The sequence below is a fragment of the Tursiops truncatus genome, chromosome 11 (genome assembly GCF_011762595.2).
Source record: "Tursiops truncatus isolate mTurTru1 chromosome 11, mTurTru1.mat.Y, whole genome shotgun sequence".
In the NCBI taxonomy this organism is placed as follows: Eukaryota; Metazoa; Chordata; class Mammalia; order Artiodactyla; family Delphinidae; genus Tursiops; species Tursiops truncatus.
Window position 1 is genome coordinate 10,994,295 of NC_047044.1, and position 24,669 is coordinate 11,018,963.

General features: G+C 52.6%; 1 protein-coding gene across 2 annotated transcripts; it reads right to left on the reverse strand.

Moving 5' to 3' along the window:
• Window positions 1–839: 839 nt before the first annotated feature.
• On the reverse strand, window positions 840–23,978 carry CSF2RB (colony stimulating factor 2 receptor subunit beta). Of its 2 annotated transcripts, none has more exons than XM_033866131.2 (14): window positions 23,837–23,978; window positions 16,459–16,708; window positions 15,363–15,486; window positions 13,358–13,548; window positions 9,973–10,124; window positions 9,722–9,890; window positions 9,033–9,168; window positions 8,715–8,872; window positions 7,398–7,537; window positions 6,290–6,452; window positions 5,129–5,219; window positions 4,851–4,908; window positions 3,905–4,008; window positions 840–3,239 (listed from the first exon to the last, which is right to left on the reverse strand). In XM_033866131.2, exons 2-14 carry the CDS (start codon window positions 16,607–16,609, stop codon window positions 2,111–2,113), a joined length of 2,766 nt encoding a protein of 921 aa, XP_033722022.1. In that variant the 5' UTR covers window positions 16,610–16,708; window positions 23,837–23,978; the 3' UTR covers window positions 840–2,110. The 2 variants fall into 2 exon arrangements, with proteins under 2 accessions (XP_033722022.1, XP_033722023.1); XM_033866132.2 differs by having other exon boundaries at window positions 23,818–23,978.
• Window positions 23,979–24,669: the final 691 nt, after the last annotated feature.

Here is a 24,669-nt window from a genome sequence, read left to right on the forward strand (position 1 = left end):
CTTAACCACTGCACCACCAGGGAAGTCCCCCACCTCATTCATTTTGAACACAGGATTCCACCTTAGAATGGACTCAAATGTTGTGATTAATTTCACTGTTGGTGAGGATTTAAATTGTTTATCATTTTCTTCGACCACAGACAATGCTGTAATGAACAGGGATTTGTGGACAAAAGGAACAAGAACATTTGCTCTGCCACCTATTAAAACATATTATAAAGCTAGAACAGTTAGAATGGTGGGGTGCCATGGAGGGGACAACTTAATAAAAAGGAAAGCCTAGAAAATGACAATACACATGGATTTTCTATATCATAAATGTGACCTTTCAGATACATGGACGAAGAATGGGCAATTCAATCCATGATGCCGGAACACCCAGGCGACTCGTTTAGGGGAAACATAAAACTGGCTTTCCGTTCCACGTGCATATATTCCAAAATCACTATAACTTCACATGAAAAGCTTGAAACACAAAAAGAACCAGAAAAAAATATAACTTTGGACAAATGCAATTTTGAAGTGGGGAAGGGCTTTGTCAATTTGACACCCAAAGTGGAAGCGTGAAGAAGTTCACCCGTAGATCTATCTGATCCCTCAGACAGGTCTACATTGAATACATCCGAAAGCGTCACATACAAAATTAAGAGGCAAACCACAAACAAGGAAAACAAATTTACACCATCTATGAAAGGCAGGAGCTAGATAGCTTTTAAAGCTTAATCAGAAAAAAGTGGACATCCAACACAATGAAGACCTTAATGGGCTTAGATCAGTAAAAAAAATACAAACGCCCAAGAACTATGAAAATATGTGCAAACATGATCGTTCTCAAATAATGCAAATTAAAACAATTTAATGCTATTTTTTTTGCATATCAGAAAGGCAAAGATTTAAAAGAACCATGATTCCCAGCATAAGCCAGGCCACAGACCAAAAGGCCCTTGTACATGGCTGGTGGACACGGCATTTGTAAGGTCTTTCTGGAGGACGGGCAACGGGGAGATTTGGACTATAAGCCCAAGTGTACATGCCCTTGGTTCATTTTCCTTTTTCCCTTGTTGAGCAGTTCTTTCCAACTTCTCTGCAGTCGATGTGGGTTCTGGACTCCCCTCCCCTCCTGAATTTCTCCAGGCCTCACCAGCCTGGGTGTAGGAAGGACATCACTTCAACCAGGAGCTGGCACTGTCCACTGCTCAGGTCAGTGGCCTGTACAGGATGCAGGGCCTGGGGTCCCCGAGGCGCCCCAGTCACCTCTGTGAGACTAGCAGGGCTTCCTAGGAGCTCAGAACAGTGATTCTCACACCATATGCCCATTTCTTGGAGTGCCAATGGAGGCTGCTGCTTTGCTACCACGTCTGGGGCTGCAGCGCCCAACAGAAGCATGCTGAGTCCAGGGCTGCTCTTCCAAGCCTCAGGGCTGGAATCTCTTCCCCTCCCTGCACTGGGCCACACCACAGGGTATGGCATGTGGGATCTTTGTTCCCTGAGCAGAGATCGAACCTGCGCCCCCTGCATTGGAAGGGCGGAGTCTTAATCACTGGACCGCCGGGGAAGTCCCTGGGCTGGAACCTTGTCGTGTTCGTTCATGCCCGCCAGGGACAGACAGAAGTCCTCCATGAAACCAGACATGTCAGAATCTGAATAGGCTCTGACTGAGACATGGCATCTCAGAATAGGCTTAGCCCAGACCTCAAACTCACTCTAATGATAAATCAGTGGAAAGAGAAGACAATAGGAAAAGCAGGGAAACTGGGAAAAAAGGAAAATGGGGGCAAATGAAATGAGTATGTGTATAAATCTCTAATAATTCAGAACCTAAAAGAAGTGAATTTGAAAGAACAGTGTGTGTGTGTGTGTGTGCACGCGCGCGTGCGCCTGTGTGTCAGAGAGGGAGGGAGAGAAAGAGGAGGTTGACCTTGCTGAAGGTCAAGGGAGGAGGTAGATGGTTGACTTGTTTTTCTGGTCTCCACGTTACAACATGGAAACTTCTCCTTGGCTTTGCGGAAAGGACCATGGAAGGGACCAGGGGCTGGCAGGAGGGAAAGGCAGGGCGGGAGGAAAGGCAGACCCTGTCCTTCTATGCCCCTCCCTCAACGTCTACAGGGTCTCAGCGCACCTCCCCAGGCCTGCTGACATCCCAAGGGGGCAGTGACAAGTAATCCTGCTGCTTCAGGGCTTTGAAGAGCTGAATGGCCGGCACCTGGGGAGTGGCCTGAGACGGGGGCTTCTTGGCCTGGAACACCTGGTTGAGGTCCTTGATCTCAGGACAGGGTCCTGGGGAGGTGGGCTTACTCTGGGGTGAGAGAGGGCCAGACCCTGGGCCAGGGAGGAAACAGTAGTCACCCACCTGCTGCAGCACGAGGAGCCCCTCAGGGGTTGGGGAGACTGAGAACACATCTGCCCGGGGCGGTCCTGGGCCCAGGACAGGACTGCTGGCTGCAGGAGGGGCAGGGCTGGCCAGAGGGGACTGGGGAAACTGGCCTGCGGTTGGAGGGAGATCCACATAGCCCTCGAACTCTGGCTTCAGTGGGGCTAGGGGTCCAGGGGGACCATCAGCCAGTCCAGGACAGAGGCTGGGGTTCCGGTCTGAGGGGAGGCTCAGAGGGGGAGCCTGGGAAGGAGATGGGGCCCCCGTAGGTGGGGTGAATGTCAGCTCTGCAGTGGTGACGTAACCAGTGGCCACAGTGCCTTCCTCAGGACCCCGAGAGCCAGTGGGCAGACCTGGGGGGGCCCTGTCCTTCGGGCCTTGACCACCCACCATCACCCCAGGCTCAGGAGAGGCAGGGCCTGCCCCTGGCTCCAGGGAAGGGCTCCCTTCGGTGCCTGGGCTGGACCTCAGGTCCGCATCCCTGGCTTTGCCCGGCCCCATCACCTGGGCCAGTGGGACCAGCTGCACCTGCCCCCCTGTGGGCAGACACAGGTACTCCAGGGACCCCGGGGGCTGCGGCTTCCTGCTCGTGCCTGTCCGTAGGGGCCCCTGCTGGCCCACGATGTCCGGCAGGGAGCGGCTGTCAAGCGGCCCCAGGTAGGGGCCATTGAAATCGAAGCCGGAAGCCTGGCTCTCAGGCCTGCTTGCGGGGGTGGCCAGCTCTGGCGGGGGCCCGGGCGGCTGCTCCGTGCGGAGGTCCGAGGTGACCAGAGTCATGTCAGGCTCAGATGACGAGTCACAGGCATCTTTAGGGTCCTCTGTGGTGAGAGGTGACACCTCACTGTGCCCGAAGTCTACAGGGGACGCCCTGTGGGGAGAACAAGGCCAGGGACACTGACACCACCCTTGACAGACGCCTCAGCTCCCGCACAGGGAGCCAGGGGGTGGGATGGAGGCCGGGCTCCACCCAGAGCTCACGGGAAACGCAGAGCAGGGCGAGGTGAGGGAGCCGGCCGGGAACAGGAGACCGGGCGCCCCTCCAGCCTCCCTGTGGGTCCCCCTCCAGCCCCCGCGCTCTCCTTCAAGGTCACGCTCTGCCAGCTGTGGTCCCTCCCACCTCCCTCTCCTTGCCAGCACGCAGCGTCAGCGCCCAGCCTGGGCTCGGCCATGCCCTCGGCCTTCACCTGCCCCACCTGAGGCTTAGTGGTGAGCCGGCCGCTCAGCTGCTGAGGCCATGAGGTTTCGCAGATCCTCTGCCACCCAGCGGGACCAAGGCAGCGTGGCGACCCCCTGGGCAGCAGGGCCGAGGGAGGTCATCTGCTCCAGTCTCCGGCTTCTGGCCATGACCCTCCCTAAGCTGGGAATCGGGAAACTCTTCCCGCCCCGTCCAGCCGGGACATCTCTCGCTTTAGAGCAGTCAGCCTCCAGGGCCCTGTTCCCACTGAGCCCCAGTCCCAGGCCACCTCCCCTGAGCCCCGACGTGCAGGAGGGAGCCACCGTCCCACCTCCGAGGGATCCCGCGCCGACACTCACCCCTCTGGCTGAGCGAAGCTGGCGCCCCAGAGCCCCCTGTGTGCGTGGCTCCCGCTGCCGACGGCGCGCGCGCCCTGTGGGAGCCGGAGCCCGGCGCGCCCGTTCTGGGGGGAGAGAGGGCGTTTGTGCCTGTGGGGTGGGGGCACCCCAGGAGGTGAGGTGGGGGGAGGGCCTTGAGGGTGGCGAGGGTTCAGGAGCCCCCAGACGTGGCGGCATCTCAGCATGGGCAGCAGCGACCACACCCTCCTGACCCCAGGAACACAAGGCCAGAGAGGGGCTGGGACTTGGCCCGGGGCCCTGGGCAGCAAGGACGGGCAGCCTGTGCCCACGAGGACGCCCATCTGGGCTGTCCCTGTCTCCATGCTCACCCCTAGTCTCCTCCGCACTGGCCGTGAGACCCTCCCAAGGCCGTCCTGGCCCCACCTGCCTGACCAAAGGGCTCCCGCCCCCCACGTGCCGGCGCCCTCCCCGGTGTCCTCTCAGCCTCCCGTGCTGCGCCCCAGACTCACCGCCCACGCCCCTCAGGTTCCCTCTCCAAGGAGTCTTGTCTCCATCCTCCACTCGCCTTCTGCCAGCAGTGGCCTCTCCCACCTGCCACCACCCTCGACCCTTCAGAGCTCAGCGCTGCTGCCCTGTCCTGGGGAAGCCACGCTGCTTCCCACCACCCCTCCTGCCCCCGATGTGACTAAGGCTCTCCTTGCGCCCCCCAGGTCCTGGCATCCCCACGCCAGCCCTCTCTGCTGTTCCACGTGAGTCCCCCCGGGCGGGGTACCCTGTGCATCGGGGGGGCCCAGAGAATCGCAGTGCTGGGCTTACAGGGGCCGGCCCGGCTCTTAGAGCTTCCCAGCCCCTGGCCTGGCCACATACCACCCCTACTCAAGGCCCACCGGAAGGGAGGAGGACACGGGTGTGGGGACGTGGGCGCAGGAGCACAGCCAGCCCCTACCTGGAACAGGTGGCTCTTGCTTGGGTTGGGGATTTTCTCCTCCCACTTCTGGTTCAGCCTGGAAAGACAGCAGGGAGGTGACCGCTGCCCAAGACCTCAGGGCAGCTGCCTCGTGCTCATGTACCGAGGTGAAAGTAAAGCCCAGGGAACGGGCAGCTTTGACCAAGGCCCCACAGGATGTGAGTTGCAGAGCAGAGACTAGAGAAAGTCAGCTGTGGGGTCCCTGGCATCGTCTGGGGCCCTGGGTAGCGCCCTCCTCCATCTTGGAGTCACCTTACCTGTACCCGTAGATGCCACAGAAGCGCAGGGACACGAGCAGGATCAAGGTGCTGATGACCAGGGTGAGCGCCAGGACCCACGTGGGCAGCACTTCCAGGCAGCCAGGAGGAAACAGGAGCATTAGCTTTTGGGGAGGGAAAGGGCTGGGGGCTCAGGAGATGAGGTGAAGTTGCCGCTTTGGCATGCAGAGGGGCAGAAGAGGCCAGAAACAGACTAAGAAGAAGAGGACATTTGTCTGAGCCACCCACAGTGCTGGACTGCGGGCAGGACACAGAGGGTTAGATCCTGTCCAGTAGCTGGTGCTGCTGTAGGTGGGCAGTGACTGCAGCCAGAGGCAATCATAGGGCACTTCCTGAAGGAGGCAGCATAGAAGGTGGTCATCAAGAGCAGGGAGGCCTGGAGAGGCCGAGACGGGGAAAGGGGTGATGGTGGAGGAACCAGAAGGTGCAAAGGCCCATCAGGGGCCCTCACAACTCTCCACTTGGCCTCAAGCCCCTCAGAGGCTGGGCGCCTCCAGGACTCCCCTGGTCTCCTTCCCTTAGGTCCAGGGGCCCAGCCCTTCTTTCTGCTTGGTTGGGGTCCTCTTCCTCGTGCTCTTTCCCTGCTATGGCTGGCTGGGGGACCTTGCTGCCGGCACTTTTTTTTTTTTTTTTTTTTTGCTGCCAACACTTTTTCCTCTCTCTGCCACCACCTCCCGGACCTTGTTCTGTACTTGTCTCCTGGTGGCCGCTATGGCGATGGTGACAGATAAATGAAATTAGCAAGTGCAGATTGAGGGAAGGTTGAGAAATCAGACCAAAGCTTTCCAATCCCAGGCCCCAGTCTGTAGCTCTTCATGGTAACAGAAAACTCGGGCTGAGTGGTCCCTGGGTAGTAGCTGCCACAAAAGCTAATGGAAGCATGGGAAGCATGGGCCATATTAACAGAGGGTAAGGTCCAGGCTTAGGGAGACCTGTTGGTGAGACGTGTTCTCCTCTGCCCTCTCGAGACCTCACCTGCAGTCCGTGTTGCACACCAGGTGTCGCTTTCTCATCCCTAATGACACCTGGCAGGGAAGGATGCTAGCCTGGGGTGGGGTTACGTCTCATGCCCCTATCATCCCCGTCCTCTGTCCAGTGGGGCTGTGCCTGGAGGGGTGAGTGGGGGCCGGGAGGACATACCCCACTCAGTGTCCCAGGAGCTCTCCTCACTCCACTCGCTCCAGATCCCGTTGTAGCCTCGGGGGTCAGGTTTGACTCTCACTCTGGCCTGGTACCTGGTGGCAGGCTCCAGAGGTGGCAGGCACATGCTGTGGGCGTTCTGGAAGTCCTCTGTCTTGGTCTCCTGTGGGTGCAGGTGTGTGAGCAGGTGTGCTGAGGTCTGGTGCACGTGGGCACAGCTATGAAGCCCTCCCGCCTCAACACCCCAGATTTTCTGCTACCCATCAGTCCCCAGCTTGTAGTCGCATCAGATCTGAGGCAGCATCACTCTCACCACAGAGGACCATACTCCAGTGCCCACAGGGGGACAGCACCTATTGCAATGCACCCCGTGACATATGACGACACCGAGGCCCAGAAACCCTGAGGAGTCAGTCACCATGTCCCCACTCAGCCTCCCAGCTCCTCCTGGGACAGCCTGGACCCTAATTATGGCCTTCCCAGGGGTGCACTGCAGGATGACTGGACTCAGGACCCTTAGACAGATGTTCAGGAGCCCAGGGACCACTTCCTGCTCCACCACGGACACACCGCCTTCTGGCCTCAGTTTCCCCATTTCCAGCCTGAAGGTCTGGGGCTGGCTCCGAGGTTTCTGAACTGGCCTCTGTGGAGCCCCAGGCTCTGCCCACAGGCCCTGATGGATACCTGGGGGCGGGGCCCAGACACTGAGTCCCAGGCTGGAGCCCTGCGCACCTCGCAGGGAGCAGCTCTCCTCTTAGCAGTTGCACATTTGCATTCTGGATGAGATTCTCGCGAAGAAATGCCCCCTTTATGAGTTTTGAAAACCCTTCCTCCACCTGTCTCTCGTCCTGAAGTCTACAGCTCCTTTGCGATTCAGGGTCACGCGTTCATTTTGGTCAAGTTCACATCAGCTCTGTGAGTCTCAGTTCCTTCACCAAGGGAAGGGACAATGACCTGCTGACTGCACAGGGGCACGACCACCAACTCCCATGGCTCCCTCTGACTGGGCACCTGCTGGGAGCCAGGAACCTGGCAGGTGTCACGCTCCCTGGTCTTTCTCGTTTCCCCCTTCCCCCATCCAGGCCACTCCTCGGGCACAGGCCCTCACCTCCCATGAGGCTGCTTCTTTCTTGTACTGGACCTGGAAGATGCAAGCTATGTGTTCATAGTTCATTTTTCCTTCTTTCCAGTGCAGGATGTAGCCGTCTCTGCCCTTGGTCAAGTTGAGGGTTGGAGAAGCCATCTGGACTGGAGGGAGGGAAACTTTTAGAGAACATCATTTCTAACATTCCTCCAGTGGAATATCCCTTGTGTTCCATGCTGGTCACAGGTGCTCTCTCCACTGACCCAGGACCCCAGGTTTCACCATCTCAGGGTCTTTGCAGCCCCACTTCACCATCTCATCTATTTTGACCTGAGCCACCCTTCACTTGGGAGATGCTGAGATACACTTGTTTTGTAGTGAAGTGACCAACAGTATGGGTTACCCCTAGTATTTAAGTAGAAATAAAGTTACTATGAATTTTTTCTAATCTACAGTATTGACAGTGTCCTAAGCATTATTATGAATGCTCAATCGACATGAATTATTTCTCTCAATTCTCACAGCAGCCCTATGTAGTAAATACACAATTTGTCCACTTCTCGGGCAGAGAACTGAGCCCCAGAATGATCAGGTAACTTGCTAAGGACAAGCAGCTAACAAGTGGTAGAGACAAAGACTGCAACCTGGAGGATCCCAAAGAGGAAGTAGTGGATTCAAACCCAAGTGACTAGCACAAACTGGCTGCTTGTCTCCGATACACACTAAAGACTGGGCAGAAGAACTTGATCATCGTGAAGCAATGCAGGAGATTCCTTTGCATAAGGTCCTTGCTATGTACCAGGAATCAGGAAAATTAACCTGTAAGGAATTACAGTCCATTTGCATACGCGCTAGTCCCCAGTCCATTTGCATACGCTCTATGAAGAAGTAAATCATAGATCAATTATCTTGAAGACTGAAAATATCCGTCAGGGGAGGACTTTGGAAACCTGAAAGAGAAAAAATCAAACAGGGAAAGAAAGGGAAAATTTGGTGGGACGACCAAGAGGCCACGGGCAACAGTAGGAACTTCAGAGCAGCTGCAAAGCTGGAAGGGAAAATAGAGTTAAAAGAATGAGGTCAAGGTTTTAATATTGATATTCTTGAGAAGATCAATTGCATCTTCCTTCATGTTATTGACCATCGTCACTATTGCATTATTGCCACTTGAGAACTTCCAGGACCCATGGGAATCATGTTTGTTCAATTTGCTCCCTGGACTTTTCACTGAAAGTGACAAACGTGAAGACTGGGCCCTGGGGAACCCTGAGTTTATACGGGTTACAAAGGAAACAGTGCTGTCACAAGACTCTCGGTGCAGAAGGCTGGGGGCAAACTCACTGTTATCTGAGCTCTTTATAAGTTTCTCTTCTGCTTTCGGTCGAACAGAGACAATGTACTGGCTGTGGTTCCTGGGGTCAGGCACGGGAATCTGGCAGCAGTGCCGGACGTAAGGGCTGCTGGTCTCCTCCGTCTGCACTGGGGAACATTCTTCCTCCCTGAGGATCACGGCAAAGGTGAGGCAGGGGGAGGCAGGGCCACATGAGGGATGAGACCTCCGGATGAACTGTGGCTTCTGCTGGGCCCCCAGGGGCAGGAGGAGGCCAGGAGATGGTTAGGCCTAGAGGAGCAGAGGGGACAGAGGCAGGGGACACTCACCTTGCACTGGGGCCGGACTTGTAGAAGAGGGTGAAGAAGACCGAGCTGGTCACCTCGGACCTCACTTCCCAGGAGCAGCGGAGCAGGGCAGCCCCGTCGAAGAAGCACTGGAGGTTCTGGGGCTGGGACTCATTCCCTGGGAGGGAGACAGTCCCTCATTCAGTCCTCATTCATTCATTCCCTAGCCCTCAGTGGGCCCACCATGAGGCTCATCACAGAGAGATTATGGGCATTGGGGCCAAAAAGACCAGGGGGTTGAACTCAGCCCGAAGGGCCAGCTGTGTAAACACAGGTCAGAGAGTGAATTCTGTGAGCCTTCACACCCCCCTGTGCAAAGCTGGGAGGGCGTGTCAGCCTCAGGGTTTGGGAATTTAATGCAATCACGTTGGTATGTCTGTGTACGGTGCAGCTCTCACGAAAACACAGATGCTCATATGCCTTTGTGATTAAATTGTAATTGTTCCTCCACAGAAAGTGGGCAACAAACTGGGGCCCAGAAGTGAGTAAGATGCAGCCGCTGCCTCTGCAGAGTCACAGTAGGGACGGGGTGGGCCAGGGAAGTCACTGTGAACACATGGCTCAGAGCCTCTGTGGATCCCATGGGGCGGACCCCTGGACGCCTTCTGTCCAGGAGCTGTAATGAGCTGCCCTCCCCACAGGGGGGCAGTGTCCCATTCCGACTCTGTTACCTGGCGGGGAGGCCCAGCGAACCTCTGTGCTCCACTGGCTGGGCCGTCCCGAGAGCCCCGAGCCCGGGGCCAGCCTGGTGCGCACTCGGGCCACATAGGTGCTGCTGGGTATGAGGTGCTCTGGCCCCAGGATGGCCCGGGAGGCGCTGGAGTAGATGGTGGGGGCGTCCTGGGGGAGAGAGGGGTTGCTGGAGCAGGGACGGCTGGGCCAGGTCCCCGTGGGCGCAGGGCACAGCTGGTGGGGTCCCTACCTCCCAGGAGTCCTGAAGCCGCCTGTAGACCACCTCAAACTCCAGGCTGGACAGCCAGTGGCTCTGGGAACCCCCATGGGCCACACTCCAGCACAGCAGGACACTGTCCCCGGCAACACTGATGTTGAGGTCCCTGGGTGCGGGGGGCTGCACTGGAGGGAGAGGAAGGAAAGGGTCCCTAAGGGGCTGGACGACTGTGTGGGAGGTTCAGGGCCTGCATGGCCCATGTGTGGACAGACCTGGGTTCCAGGCCAAGCACTGCCGCCACGGACTGAGCGACCTTGGAGAGACCCCTCACCTCTGTGGGCCTCAGACCTTCATCTGCTGAACTGTGAGGATCCAATGTGCATGTGAATGAAGATGTGCAGATTGCTGGGCGCCCAGAACATAAGCTCCATGCAAAGGGCTGCCAGTCACACTCCAAGTGGAGGTTCCTCCTGTCCCCACTGCCCATGAGGAGGTGTGTGTGGCCTCCTTCCCAGCAGAGGACGCTGTGACTCATGTTACTCCCTCTCCTGTCCACACTTTCTTATTTCAGTGTCCAGTGTCATCCTGCACTTCTCAGTGCCCAGCAGACATGTCTCCTCCTCTAGAACATTCTTGGACCCCTCCCCCAGGCAGAATCCCTTGCTCCTTTTCCTGCCCCACGATAGCCCTTTGTATGATCCTTATAGCCCTGGAGGATATAGATGCTTCCACATCTGCCCCCTCACGTAGTCCAGGAGCTTGTGGATGTCAGGGGTGGGGTCCGGACCCCCTTGCCTCTCCCCAGGGCCTGAGATGAGTGGTTCATTGCATATGGGGACAAAGTGAATGAATTAACGAAGGAATAAATGAATGAGTACATGTAGGTCCACCTTCAGAGACTTTTCACGAAATCATTCCATCACCAACAGCAGGCAGACACCTGCTGGGACCTACAGGACCGGGTGAGCAGAGTCATCCATGAATGGCATGGCTGCAGACTTCCTGAAGCTTCTATATCTGAATGCTGAGAGAGGACTTTCCAACACAAAAAATTCCGTAAGGGACAAACGAGATGTCAATATTCTATGCCGGACAGGGGACAGGGCATTAGAGCGTGTCAGAGCTGGAGCCTCGGAAAAGTTTCAGCCCAGAATGGCAGATCCAGAGCGCCGCTTCCCCAGCCCCAGCCCCAGCAGGCATCACTAATCAATCATGCACTCCTAGCCCCTGAGCCTGTCATGCAGTGGGACTCCTTGTCAGCCTGGAGCCCTAGGAAGCTGCTCCCAACTGAACAGACTGGGAAACCAATGGAAAACCTATTCATCCAACCTGAGAGATGTAGTCCATGAGCTCATTTCACAGGTGGAGGTGACAGAGGAAGTGAAATATTCCGATCCCCACATGTGTAACCTCAGAGCAGATCAGATGCACATCTCTCCGTTCCCCAGCACCTCAAGGCCTCCCTGATTCATTGCCTAAATGGTTTGGGCTAAAACTGAACTTCCCACTCAACATATGCTCCAGCAGGCAAATGCCACACTGCCCTCGCCATTTCTAAGTGGTCCCCATCTCAACCATGACACCTGTCATCACTCCTAAGCTTCACAGGGCCAGGGACACTGATGGCTTGTTCACTGCTTTCCTGTATGTGCAAGTGTTCTATTGAAGAGCAGATTAATGAATGAATTGCTTGTATAGCCTAACTTTGATTTGTATCCCTCCAATTTCCCATCCCTTGGCTGTACGGCAGTTGAATCCCTATCATTTCTCTCTGGGATGAGTACCTTAGGTCACATTCTGTTCTCCGTCCTCCCACCACCTCCTGTCGCCTGCCATCTACACTGTACATCACCCGCCTCTGACATCATCACACCCACATCTGATCATGACATGCCGTTTCAGTGGCTCTCCATCGTCTAGATGTTGACCCCTAAACAACTCCTTTGCAGAGCACAGAAGCCTCTCCAGGTCAGGCCCCTGCCTTCCCTGCCCCCCTCCTTACCACTGCCCAGTCCTCTCGAAGTTGATGCTTCTGAGACACAATTACTTGCGGTTTTCCCAACCTGCCTCGTCCTCCCGAGTCGCCCAGCCTTTGCACACACTCCTGGCTCTGCCAAGGATGCTCTTCCCACTCTCCTCCCTCCCACCCTTCAGATCTCCCTGCAAAGCTCCCTCCTTGGGGAAGCCTGTCCTGACCTCCCAGGGGCCCCTTGTCCACTGCCCCTCGGCACGTGGCACGCACCCGCCTTCAGTAAGTGATCACACCCGACAACATCTGGTGTGTCCCGCCCTGTACGCTCTGAGCTCCACCGGGACGGGACTCCTTCTCATCCATCAGACACATGTTTTGAGACATTGTTTGGAGTGAATTCATCACAGCCTAACTCATCCCCTCCTCCAGGCAACAGCTCTGTGCTGCTGTGATGAACAGAGGCGGGAAGCAAAGCCTGGAGCCCCTTCCCCATCCGACACTTGCAAGGAGCAGCAGGTGGCCCAGGGTTTGGGATCCAGGACAATAAATTCAGACACTAGCATCTGAGTACCTAACCTTGGGCAAATTCCTGCTCTCTCAGCCTGTTTCATCACAGCGGCCATGGCTCACGGGCCCAGCCGCTCCGCGGCATGTGGGATCTTCCCGGACCGGGGCACGAACCCGTGTCCCCTGCATCGGCAGGCGGACTCTCAACCACTGCGCCACCAGGGAAGCCCAATACTAACTTTTAAAAATGACCCCATGTTTATTTCAGAATCATTCTAAGCACAAATATAATTGAATTAATGTAATGAAAGTGCTGGTTGTATTTCTGTCTGAGGTACAGTTAAATGAAGCCCGACTATTCATATAAAATGATCACCGACTCCCACCCAAGACCATTGACTTTCTTAGGCTCTGTGGACACGCAGCGCACACACTGGGGGCCGCGCGGCGAGGGCAGTAAGGGGATGACCTTCATCTCCAACATGCAGAGAGCACCCGGCAAGTCCGGCCCATCACTATCGTCATGGTTCATTGTGGCACTTTGGAAAAGTTACGTAGTTGCTCTGGGTCTCAAATGCCTCATCTATTAAATGGGCTGTCACAGACGTTCCATGAGACCAAATCGGTGAAAGAAGAAAGTTTGTATCTGACTAGGAAGGACTGTTCTTCTAGACGGGAAGCCTCAGGTCTGGAAGGCAATAACGTGGCAGGTGCTGGAGCATCTGGGAGGGGTGGGTACCTTAGGCTGGGGCTCCTCACCTTGAACCTGACCCAATGCCTCCATCTAAGGAGACTGTATCCTCTTCCCCCAAGAACCAAACCCAACTCAAGCCGCTGTCTACACCCCTTGAAGGATCTCCCTCCCTGGCCCATCTCTTGCAGCCTGGACACCCCTGTCCACACAGGGGACCACCCTTGGCCAGGGCCCCCAGGCCTCACCATGCTGACTCAGAGTAACGGTGAGCTGGGCACCCAGAGGCTGGTCTGGTCGGAATGAGAAGTAGTCATGGTCAGCAATGACAAAAACTTCGTAGGGAATGACACACATTCTGGGCACACAGCCGGGACAATGGCCATTGAACCAGGGCATGCCATCACTGAGATCGCAGGACACTGGCTGCGGAAGGCCCCTGTCAGGAGAGGATGCAGGTTAGCCCAGAGAGAAGAAGAATCACTCCTTCACAAACATTATTGAGTGGTTCCCATGTGTCAGGCTTTGTTTAGGATCAGGGGGCCTGGCGGGGAACAAAACACACACAAATCCCTGTCAACAGAGCTGACATCCTAATAGAGGGAGACACACACGAAACAACTGAAGAAACTAGGTCGTGTGTCAAATGGAGAACACTGTGCATAGACAAGTCAAGAAGGAAAGAGGTATGAAGAGGCCAGAAGGGCGGGGTTGGGGATACAATTTGAAATAAGGGAGGCAGGAAAGGTCTCTTAGAAAGGGTGACATCTGAGCAGAAACTTGAAGGAGATGAGAGAGGACTCCATGCGGATTCTGAAAGGGGATTTCGGGGAAAGGGGATTTCAGTGAAAGGGAACAGCAAGTGCAAAGGCCCTGGGGTAGGCACAGGTTTGGAGCGCTGTATAACTAGGCAGTTAACCAGTGCGCACAGAGTAGAGATGTAAGTGTGGGAGGTCTAGAAGCCTAGTTGTGGGAGGTGATGGGAGGCCAGTGCTCAAAAGGAATTTAAGGAAATATGATTATTTTGATTTCATCGGAACTGGGGAAAATTCAGAGTTATGAGCAAAGGAGTGACATTTTGGCATGGTTTGAAAGGATTCCTCTGGCTCCTGGGCTGTGGATATATTGGGTCGCAGGGGGTGGCAATATTGGAAGGGGAGGGACCAGTTAGGAGGCTTTTGGACTATCCCAGTGATAAGAAGTGTTTGGAACCATGGCGTTAGCCAGATTCACATTCTATTTGAAGATAAAGTTGACAGCATTTGCTGATGGATTGAATGCTGTGGTGGAGAAGGAAAGGAGGGAAAGGCGACTGAAAAACAAAACAGTGGGGACTGTGGTGGCAGCGATGTCCTTGAGTAGCAAGACCAGGTGGGACCCTGGCTGCAGCCTCAGGCAGCCCTGGGACAGGGCAGATCCTGCAGGGCGGGGCCAGGAAGGCGGCAGACGTGTGAGGTGGGGGGCTAGGGGTCGGGGTAGGAGGATCTGTTGTCCCCGAGCAGAAGGAAGTGGGTCACAGCTAAGGGTGGGAGGTGGGGTGGGGGCTGAGGACAGCGGACAAGGAAGACTGAGGCTCCTGGGAGGGCAGGAGAGAGAGCGGATGGGCAGTGACGCTGTGGGGTGGGAGCGGCTCCTTCCCAGGGGCGGCCTCCAGGGCACACCCCAGACCCTGTGATGCCAGCTCTTTCATTTCTATTATGGTGAGTCAGACTCTCACCAAATCCCAGAATGGTGGGAGCACCTTCCCAAATGGGGTAAGCCCGGGAGATGCTGTGAGGAGAGAGGAGAAACCGCCACTCTGGAGGTGGCAGGGCCCGGGGGACACGTGGAGCCCAGTCATGCAGGCTGGACGCAGGACACTGGTCTCACTCAGGCCACTTCCCCACCGTGTGGCCTGGGGGAGGGACCTCACCTCCACGGCCTCGGTTTCCTCATCTGTGAATTGGGCATCATATCCCTGCCCGCCTCACAGGGAGGATGAACCGAGATCAATTTCTGCCTGGTGATCTCGTTCAATTGTGACAAAACAAGAGAAGATTATCATCACCATCATAACAACGATACTAACACAGGAGGCTCTTCCCCCAAACCTGATGTCAGACACCAGCCCGCGGGCGTGGCAGGCCGCCTGATGGGGCAGCAGCTCCTGGGCAGGGGCCTCCCCGCCCCGACCCCCGTCCAGCCCCGACCCCGGCACAGCCCCCACAGCAGAGGCCCTTCCTGCCCTCCGGCCCCAGGCCCGGCCTCACTCGCCTGTTCAGCCTGCGGTGGAGGGTCACGTTGACCAGCCGCTGGGCGTCCTGGGTGTCCGCCCACCTGCAGACGATGCGGCTGGTGTAGTCGTTATGGCAACGCAGGGTCTGCAGGGGGAAGGTCCCTGACAGGGGGAGGCAGAACGGGGGTCACACCTCTCCCCTCCAGATGTCCCTTGTCACCGCCCCTCCCAGCCCCTCCTGGTGTGTGGCACTGGGGAGGAGTCTCCCAGAGTCCCGTAGAGGCTCCTGGAGGCCAGATAGAGGTCCCCAGGAGCCCTGGGCGGGGCTGGGGGCTTTGCAGCTGTGAGGGTGCCAGCCGCGGACCCTCCTGTCTGCACAGAAACACATAGTCTAGTTGATTCACAGTATATGTCCTGAGCCCCCACCTTGCCCTGCTCCTGGAACAGGGTCCCTCCCACCCCAGGGTGGGGACATGCATCAGGCACATGCCCTGCCCCTGGGCCCCTGGGTGCTGCAGCCTGGGGGCAGAGGCACAAACCCACCCCTAAGGGGCAGTGTGGCAGGGCCTTACTCTGGGACGTCCCCACCCTGCTCTCGTGGTCAGCTGCTGGGAAAGGGAGCGTGGTCTCCAGGGTTATCAGGGGAGCCAAGCTCTCAGTGAACCCTTGGGGAGGGGGGTTCATGGGCCTGAAGAGCCCGGGGAGCCTCTCAGCAGGGCCTCCAGGCAGGAGGAGAGACCCCCAGGCTGAGAGTCCCCGGGAGCAAAGGTGCCGTGGTGGGAACTGGTTGAGGCCGTCTAGGTGCCGATGTCTGGGGGCGAGGGAGGGTCAGAGACAGGACTGGAATGGCCAGCCAGGAGGTCAGAGGCCTCAGATGCCGCAGTGACAAATGTGGGCAGAGAAGCCACACAACCAGAGAGGCCTTCACAGGAGGCCAGAGAAGAATGAGCGGGAACGTGGGAGGAGGGAAGAGGGGACTCCAGGGATGACCAGGAGAGAAAAGAAATAGCCGGGGTTGCGGGGGGCAAGGAAGGAAGGGAGGGAAGGCTGGGGCATAGGGTCTGGAGCTTCCTCAGGGATGGGGCGCAGCAGTGAGAAGGCGGAGGGAGAGGGGGAGGGAGCGATCGGGCTCACCTTGGGCCCCTGCCATGCAGGGCCCCCAGCAGAGCAGCAGCAGGGCCAGGGGGAGCAGCCCCCGGGGCAGCGCCATCTCTGGAGTCAGCTCTGGAAGAGCAGGTGGCTGGCTCAGGTGGGTCCAGGTCTGGGTAGGGTCTGGACTCCTCATTGTTCTAGAATCTTGTGTTCCTGCCCAGCTGGGGGCCAGGCCAGACCCATGTCCTCGCCTCTTGGGGATCCTCTCTCCAGGACCCTGCCTCTTCTAGGCCTGCGGAAGGAAGCGTCAGCCCTTGGGACTCGGCCCACGTGGTGGGGCGGACCCAGGAGTGGCTCTGATGCCTGGGCTCCAGCTCCCACTGCTGCCTCAGCCTGGCACCTGGGACAGTCCCTTCTCCTCAGCCTCAGTGCCTGGGACATGACCGTGAGGGAGATACACTTAATGGCCTCTGAAGATGTGGGTTCCCACTGGATCGCACATTGGGTACCCAGTGCACCGGAGTTGGGAAAAATCTAAGAGGGAGGCCTGGTGTTTGCTTTGTCCCCAGGTCCCCCTGGTACTGACCCACATCTGCCTGGGGGAGTCGCTGGGTGTTGGGAGTGTGGTCCTCCTCTGGATGTGAGCACATGCACGCTCACACACACACGCAGGGGCCTGGGACTCTCCCTGCCCTTTTCCATTTACCTCATTCCTCCCACACCACCCCCTGAAACGCCAGTTCCCTTTTCTCCGCAGAAGCCTGGGGAATCTCCTTTTTTCATTTCATCCAGCCCTGGGAAGTACCAGGAGAGTAGAACAGAGAGGACTGTGACTCCTTTTCTGCCCATAAGATTGTCTAAAACTTCACTCATGCACACATGCACCCCAGAAGCTGTCTTGCTGGGAAAAGCACGGCCCTGGGCTCAGTCAAACTGACTTTCAGCACAGGCTGTGCCCCTCCTGTGCACTGGCTGACTCACCAGTGCTCCCTGAACCTTGCTCTCTGCATCTGTAACATCAGCACAACCGAACGTATCTCACATGGTGGTCATGAGGAGAACCAAACTCAATGATGTTTACAGGGTGGTTAGTCCAGGAAATGCTCAGGAAGGAAGCGTGGGTTTGTCTGGAGCTGAGGGACGGTATTGTCCACTTCAGGTCCTGCAGGGGGCAATGCCATGGCAGGCTTGGGAGAGTCTGCGTGAGCTGGGGCAACTTGCTCTGCCTACCTGTAACTTGCCTAAAAACTCAGAGCTTGTCTTTGGGTCTTAGCACAAATGTAAATACTGCACGTGTAAAGAGGTCAATTCATCTGAAAGTCAGTTATAGGTTTAACACAATTCTAATCAAAAATTAACAAGATTTTTTTTTTTTGCGGGAACTCAGAAGAAAAAATATATATATGTGAGGACAGTTAATGAGATTTTTTTAAATAAGGAGTCTCATAGAAAACAAACTTACGGTTACCAAAGGGCAAGTGGGGAAGGGATAAACTGGGAGTATGGGATTAACAGATATACACTACCATATATAAAATAGATAAACAACAAGGATTTACTGTAGAGCACAGGGAACTATATTCAATATCTTGTAATAAACGATAATGGAAAAGAATCAAAAGTAAAAAAAAAATAGATATATACATGTGCCCCAAATCACTTTGCTCTATACCTGAAGCCTACAAAATATTGTAAATCAACTGTACTTCAATAAAAATAAGGAGTCTCCACCTAATGGCAAAATCTACTGCAAAGGTCTAAGTAAAGAAATGTGTTTTCACACACACACACACACACACACACACACACACGCGCGCGCGCGCACGATAAATCAATGGACGCACTGACCAGACAAACTCTATTTCACCAGAGAATGTACTCTGTGATGAAGAAGCAACCACAAATCAGTGTGAAGTGATGGAATAATAAAAAGTGTTGAGACAATTGAATAACAACATAAAACATATCAGCCTAAATCCCTACCTCACACCATTCTCCACATATCAGGTCAATGAAATGTATGTAGTTACATCGTATGAAACTTGCAAACCATAGAAGTGAAGCTTTGAACTATTTAAGCTTCAAAGCGCTAGAAGAAATCAGAGAGACAGAGGCTGACAGAAGTGCATAAAAGTGAACTCTTCTGTATTTTATACAAATAACTGAACCATAAAGCAGAGGACAAATTGCAAAATAAATGTGTTAGAAGTATGGAGAACAGGTGACTACCCTTACACTGTAACTAGTTCAAGCAAATTAATGACATCAAAGGACACAAGTCTAAAAGACACATACATGCAGCGAATACATATTCGTGGCTAACAATTATAAAGTGCTTACCATTAGCCAGGCACTGTACTAAGGGCTTTACAGATGTTAATACATCAACGTGTAGGTTAAAATCTCCACTTTGTAGTTGAGGAAATCGGTATAGGGTCCATGATCATACAGCTAGTAAGGAACAGGCTGACATTGAAACCCACAGCAGGTTGGCTTTAAAGTTTATGTTCTTAACCACGATGCCAATAGTGGTTGTATTTCCCAATTATTGGTATCATATGTGTCTATTCTGACGTATACTGACCCAGTAGACATTCTACAGACATGCACAGATACAGCAAAGACAACACAAAACTTTAAAACATCTTAATTAACATCCTCAGGGAAATTTGAGAAATCATAGGCATTTAAGAACAGACTGCTCTGCAAAGAACAAACAGAGTTCTTGGAATCTGAAGGTATGAGATCATAAAAAACAAATGAACAAACAAGCACCACCACTCGATAATGGGCTAAATCACAGAATTAACACTATAAACCGTCATGTTACAAAAGTAGTTATTGAAGACAGCAAATAAGCAAGGAGATGGAAAGTCTTAGAGAAAAGTTGAGACCTAGAAAAGAAATCCAGGAGTTCCAACATCTAGAAGCAGAAGACAGAGAGAATTGAGGGCAGGTATGGCAGACAGTGGCAGCTACCTAGCTGTCCCTTTCCTCCTTGGTAACAGAAGCTCAGGTTTTAGCTAGGTTTATTGCTGCACAGAATAAAAGATTATATTTCCTACACTCTTCTATTGCTAAGTGTGGTCATGTGACAAAATGTTGTCCAAGAAGATGTGAGTGGAATCATTGGGTGTGCCTTCCGAGAAAGGCTGCTTAAAGGAACTTGGCTCAGGTAAGAGGAATCCATTTTTGTCCTCCTGCTTTTTTCCTTTCCTCCAGTCTGCAATTTGGAAGTGATGACTGGAGCTCCAGCAGCCATTTTGGATTATAAGGTTATCTTGAGAGTGGAGGTCATATGCAACAGAAAAAGAGGAACCTCAATCCCTCTGCTCACTGTGAAACAACCATACCAGTCTGAGACTGCCTACTTCTGAACATCTTCTATGTGAGGGAAAAAATAAACTTCTATATTATTATGCCACTGTTATTTGGGGATTTCCACGTGCAACCAAAGAGATACACTTGGAAACAGAAGAAAAATTCACAGGGCTTTAAAGGAGACGATAATCCACTAAGTGAAAAGCAAGATTCATTTTTTTTAATAGCACCAAACTCAGTCACATGCTAATGAGCTTTCTGTCATCAAAGAGTAAAAGGGTAATCCTAGAAGCTTCCAGAAGGAAAAAGACGAGCAAACGAGTTATTTTCAATGAAAAAAGATCAGGTTGGCAAGATTCTGTCACAGGTGACCTGGAACTCTAAATAGATAGTAATGTCTTGAAAATACTGAGAGGAAAATATGTTTGAACCTAGAATCTTAAAAAGTCAAGCTTATTTTGAAGTTCAAGGGCAAAAACCCACAGCATTTTGGAAATGTAAGGACAATGAAAGCTTTTCAGATGTTTTCTAAGAAAATGAGTCCAGTGCGGATTTCAGAAAATATAAAAGGTCCGGGAAAGAAAGAGAGCAAGTGATACTGGAACCAGTGTTGAGAGAAGAAACCAATAAGACTTATAGTTAAGTAAATAAGAATAGTTACTGTATAAAGTGAAAAGAAATAAATATGGAAACAATATTGAAGTAAAACTAAGATGATCTTAACATGGCAGCTGGCTGTGAGGTTAGGGGTGAAAAGAAGAGGAGAACTGAAAACTTGTTAAGGATCTTGTCTGGCTCTGGAGGAGCGTATATATTCTAAGTAAGCCCAAATGCTGAGGGAAAATATAAGTTAAATATGTGTGTTTAAAATGTAAGGGTTAAAAATCACTAAGAGTGAGGGGTAAACATGGGAGCAAGAGGATGACAGGGAGGGGCAAAGGAGAAGGAGGGAGAGGGAGAAAGAGGTGAGAAAAGCCAAAAGCTTTCTCACTCCAAATAAAATAAACATGTACACAAAAATTCCCAAACTCATGAAGAAATTTAATGATAGAAGTAAAAACTGGAAAAGGAAAATAAAAATCAAAGCACAAATTCACTCCAGACAAAAACAATTTCATAGTACAATCTGACAAAGACTTTAAGAATGCATCAACTCTATACATGATTAAAAGAAATAGATCAACAGATTAAAAGGAGAAAAAGGATAAGTTTATCTTAACAGTTGCTCCTAAATTTTTGCTAATACAAAAGCCATTCCTGATTAAACAAAGAAATAAACCTTGGCAAATGAGGAATTGAAGGGAACATTGGCATTTCTGGGTATGTACTAGAAACCTGGGGCAATATCAGAGTCAAAGGGAAATGTTAGTGCCCTCCCAGTTACAGGGACGAAAAGGAGAAGGCTGCCTGCTGTTGTCATGACCACTATTTTGGGGTCAAGGAGTCAATCCTTCCCAAAATAATCCTTCCCTTAGTTTAGATTAAGACTAAATTAAGACTCCAAAAGGATTTTCGATTGGCTTAACAAACTGATTCTAGATTACAACAAATCAAACATGAGGGACTTGCTCTATTAGCTAGAAAAATAATGAGTGTAATAGTAGACAGATGGTTATTTAAGGAAAATAACCAAGTAGGAAGTTGGGAAGGAATAATGGAATTTCAAATCACAGAGGAAAGCACGGGTTGCATACTCATATTTAATGATATTGAGACAATCAGCTGATCTTTTTTTAAAAGTTAGATTACTACTTTACATATTACCCTCCTCTCCAAATTCTAAATGGATTAAAGATTTAAAAGTCAAAACTAAAATGATAAAAGCATTAAAAATATTTCTTTAATCTTAGCGGTTGAATAAGACGCCGAATCCAGAAAGCATGAAATAAAAAATAATGACAGATTTGACTTAAGAGCAATGAGCACGTTTGCATACAATGCAAGATATCTTAAACATGTCAGATAAAAAAGACAAATGATAATCTGGAAGAATATATTTTCAACGTATATAAATAAATGGTTGCTATACATAATAAATGAAGCACTCCTAAAATTAATACATAAATACAATGAACCCATCAAGAAATGGAAAAAGGACATTTCCATGCACGTCATACATGGAATCCAAATGGCCATTAAACATATGGAAGACACACAGCTTCACCCACCACCAGGGAAAGGATGTATCCAAGCAAGAACCAGATACTTTTCATCCATTACGTTGGACACAATTAAAAGATTGTTTCCTGGGCTTCCCTGGTGGCGCAGTGGTTGAGAGTCCGCCTGCTAATGCAGGGGACATGGGTTCGTGCCCCGGTCCGGGAAGATCCCACATGCTACGGAGCGGCTGGGCCCGTGAGCCATGGCCGCTGAGCCTGTGCGTCCGGAGCCTGTGCTCCGCAACGGGAGAGGCCACAGCAGTGAGTAGGCCCGCGTATCGCAAAAAAAAAAAAAAAAAAAAAAAAAAAAAGATTGTTTCCCTAAAGAGAAATCAGCTTTCTTATGCACGACTGTGAGGTGTATGTTAGTTCAGCTACTTTGAGGATGGTTTGACAATACCTATTACTAGTTTGAATGTGCAATCACTTGCCCTGCAATTCTGCTTCTAGGAATCTGAGCTGCAGAAATAGTTTCACAGGTGTGGAAAAATTGGAAATCACGTAAGGGTCTAGCAACACGGGATTGGGTAAATTGTGGGGTGTCTATACTAATAAATGCTATGTATCTCTTGGGGCTAATTTATGAGTTGAATCTCCATGTATTATTCTGGAACGTTGTCCAAAATGTAATATTAAGTGGAAAACTAAGTCATAGGACAATATGTATGTTATTATCTCATTTATGTACCCCCAATTTTTAACAAAGAAGGTATCCATATATTTACTTGGTTAGTGTTAAATACGTTCATTAAAGAACTCGTGAAGTATCCTGTAGTATTAGTGGATATAGGACAACATAAGTAAAACTAATGAATGAAAAAAAGGGTGACCAAAAATTAATAGGAAAGGTTTTACTCATTATAAAACCATTAGAAAACAGGGAAGATGATAAGTAGAGAAAATTAGAATCTGTTTATACAAAAGTGTAACAGTGGGGCCTTTGAAGACTTAACATCACACATTTGCAACTTGTCACTGGAGCCTGTCTGGCAAGTGTCCACAGGCTTGTACCCCCCTGGGGACCCACAGAAACACCTGCCCTCCCGTCCACAGGGCAAGTGCACACACCTGCACACATCCGGATGCAGACACCCCCAGACGCTCCCCACTCAGCCAGCACACGTCAGTACAGGGCATCCACATCTGGGCCCAAACCCAATTAAGCAACAGTGTGTCAGGGAGGAGTGCGACCGTAAAGAAAACATTCTTGGACGGGGGAAGACAAGTCTCTAAGTAAGTAAGGGACTGGGCGTCTTCTTATCTTCCAAAGTGAGTTTCTCAACCCGCACCAAGCTCTGGGCCTGGCCACAGCAAGGCTCCCGGCTTCATCCTCTGTCTCCCAGTATCTCTCCATCTTTGTGGACATCCACATATGTACACGCGTATGCTCGCACACACACACACACACACACACACACACACACACACACACTCTCCCTCTCTCTCTCTCTCTCTCTCTTTCTCTCTCCCTCTCTCTCTTTGAACCAGGATGTCAGGAACTATCAGTGCTCTCCCCTTTCCAGACATGAGACACAAGCCCAGGGCAGGATATTCTCACTGCCACCAACACCTTTGTGACAACTTAGTGACAAAGCAAAGACAACGGTACACAGGGGCCTGACTCCCAGGCCTGAGCTCTCCACCGCCCCAGGTATCTTCTCTGCTGCCAGGACAGCAGGATCCTCCAGGGAGGCCTGGGCCCCCCGAGGCCCTTCATACAACACCCAGGCAGGTCGGCCCTCACTGTCTCCTCGTCCACTGGCTGCCTAGGAGTCTGGGTTCAGGACTTCCCAAGAGACCAAGCCCTGACCTCCCAAGTCCTCAGAGCACACCTGTGCACTCAGCACCCCCGGGCTCTCCCTGTCCTTTCCATCCCAGGCTCCTACACTCCCCCTGCGCCCCACCCTGCCCTTTAGCCTACCCTCAAAGCCGGGCTGTACCTCTTTGTGCTGGGACAGACGGACCTTCTGCTGGAGTCTCCAGCCGGCAGCCAGCCAGCTTCTCAGTCTTCCTACTTATGCTGACGTCATTAGGAAACAGAGAAGCTGAAAGAGGAAGCGGTGCTGGCCTGGCCTCTTTCCGTACAAGTGACTCTTCAGGAGACTGCCCAGCTTCTCAGAATTGTGGACACCAAGATATCAATTTTTTTTTCTGAGCTTTACTGACTTTGCAAACGTTGTTCCTTCGGCCAGAAGTACTTCTACCTTCTATCCTTGGTCTTCCTGTAAACCTCCACGCATCCTCTCTCAGCTCAATGCAAAGTTCCTCCACGCAGCCTTCCTTGACACCCCCAGGGGGACACAGGGGGAAGTCGCTGCAATACCCAGAGCAGGCGAGAGCCCAGAGCCACAGGGACCTGGACTCCCACCGCCACCTACTCAGAGTGTGACCTTTTGCAAATTACCTGCATGTAACTTCACCAGGGTCCCGGAACCACCTCTGTGACTTACAGGCATCTGCAAACATCGAAGGGCCATGGAAACGTCCCAGAGCAAGACTTTAGCTCAGAGCCTGGGGCACGATAACCCTAAGTGTTAGCTGCTATGATTTTGATTCCCCTGGGGTCCCTTTGCCTTGCACCTCCCTCCCCCACTGTCCCACAATCCTCGGGGCTCACAGCTGTCTTTCCCCAACACTGTCTTGTGGGGCTCCCTTTCTCTCCCCAGTACCCAGCTTGTGCCCTGGCACTATGGGGCCCTTAGCGACTGTGTGTGGAACGGATGAATGAATGAACGAATGACTCCCTGAGCACAGCAGGGCTGGGGTTAAGGCC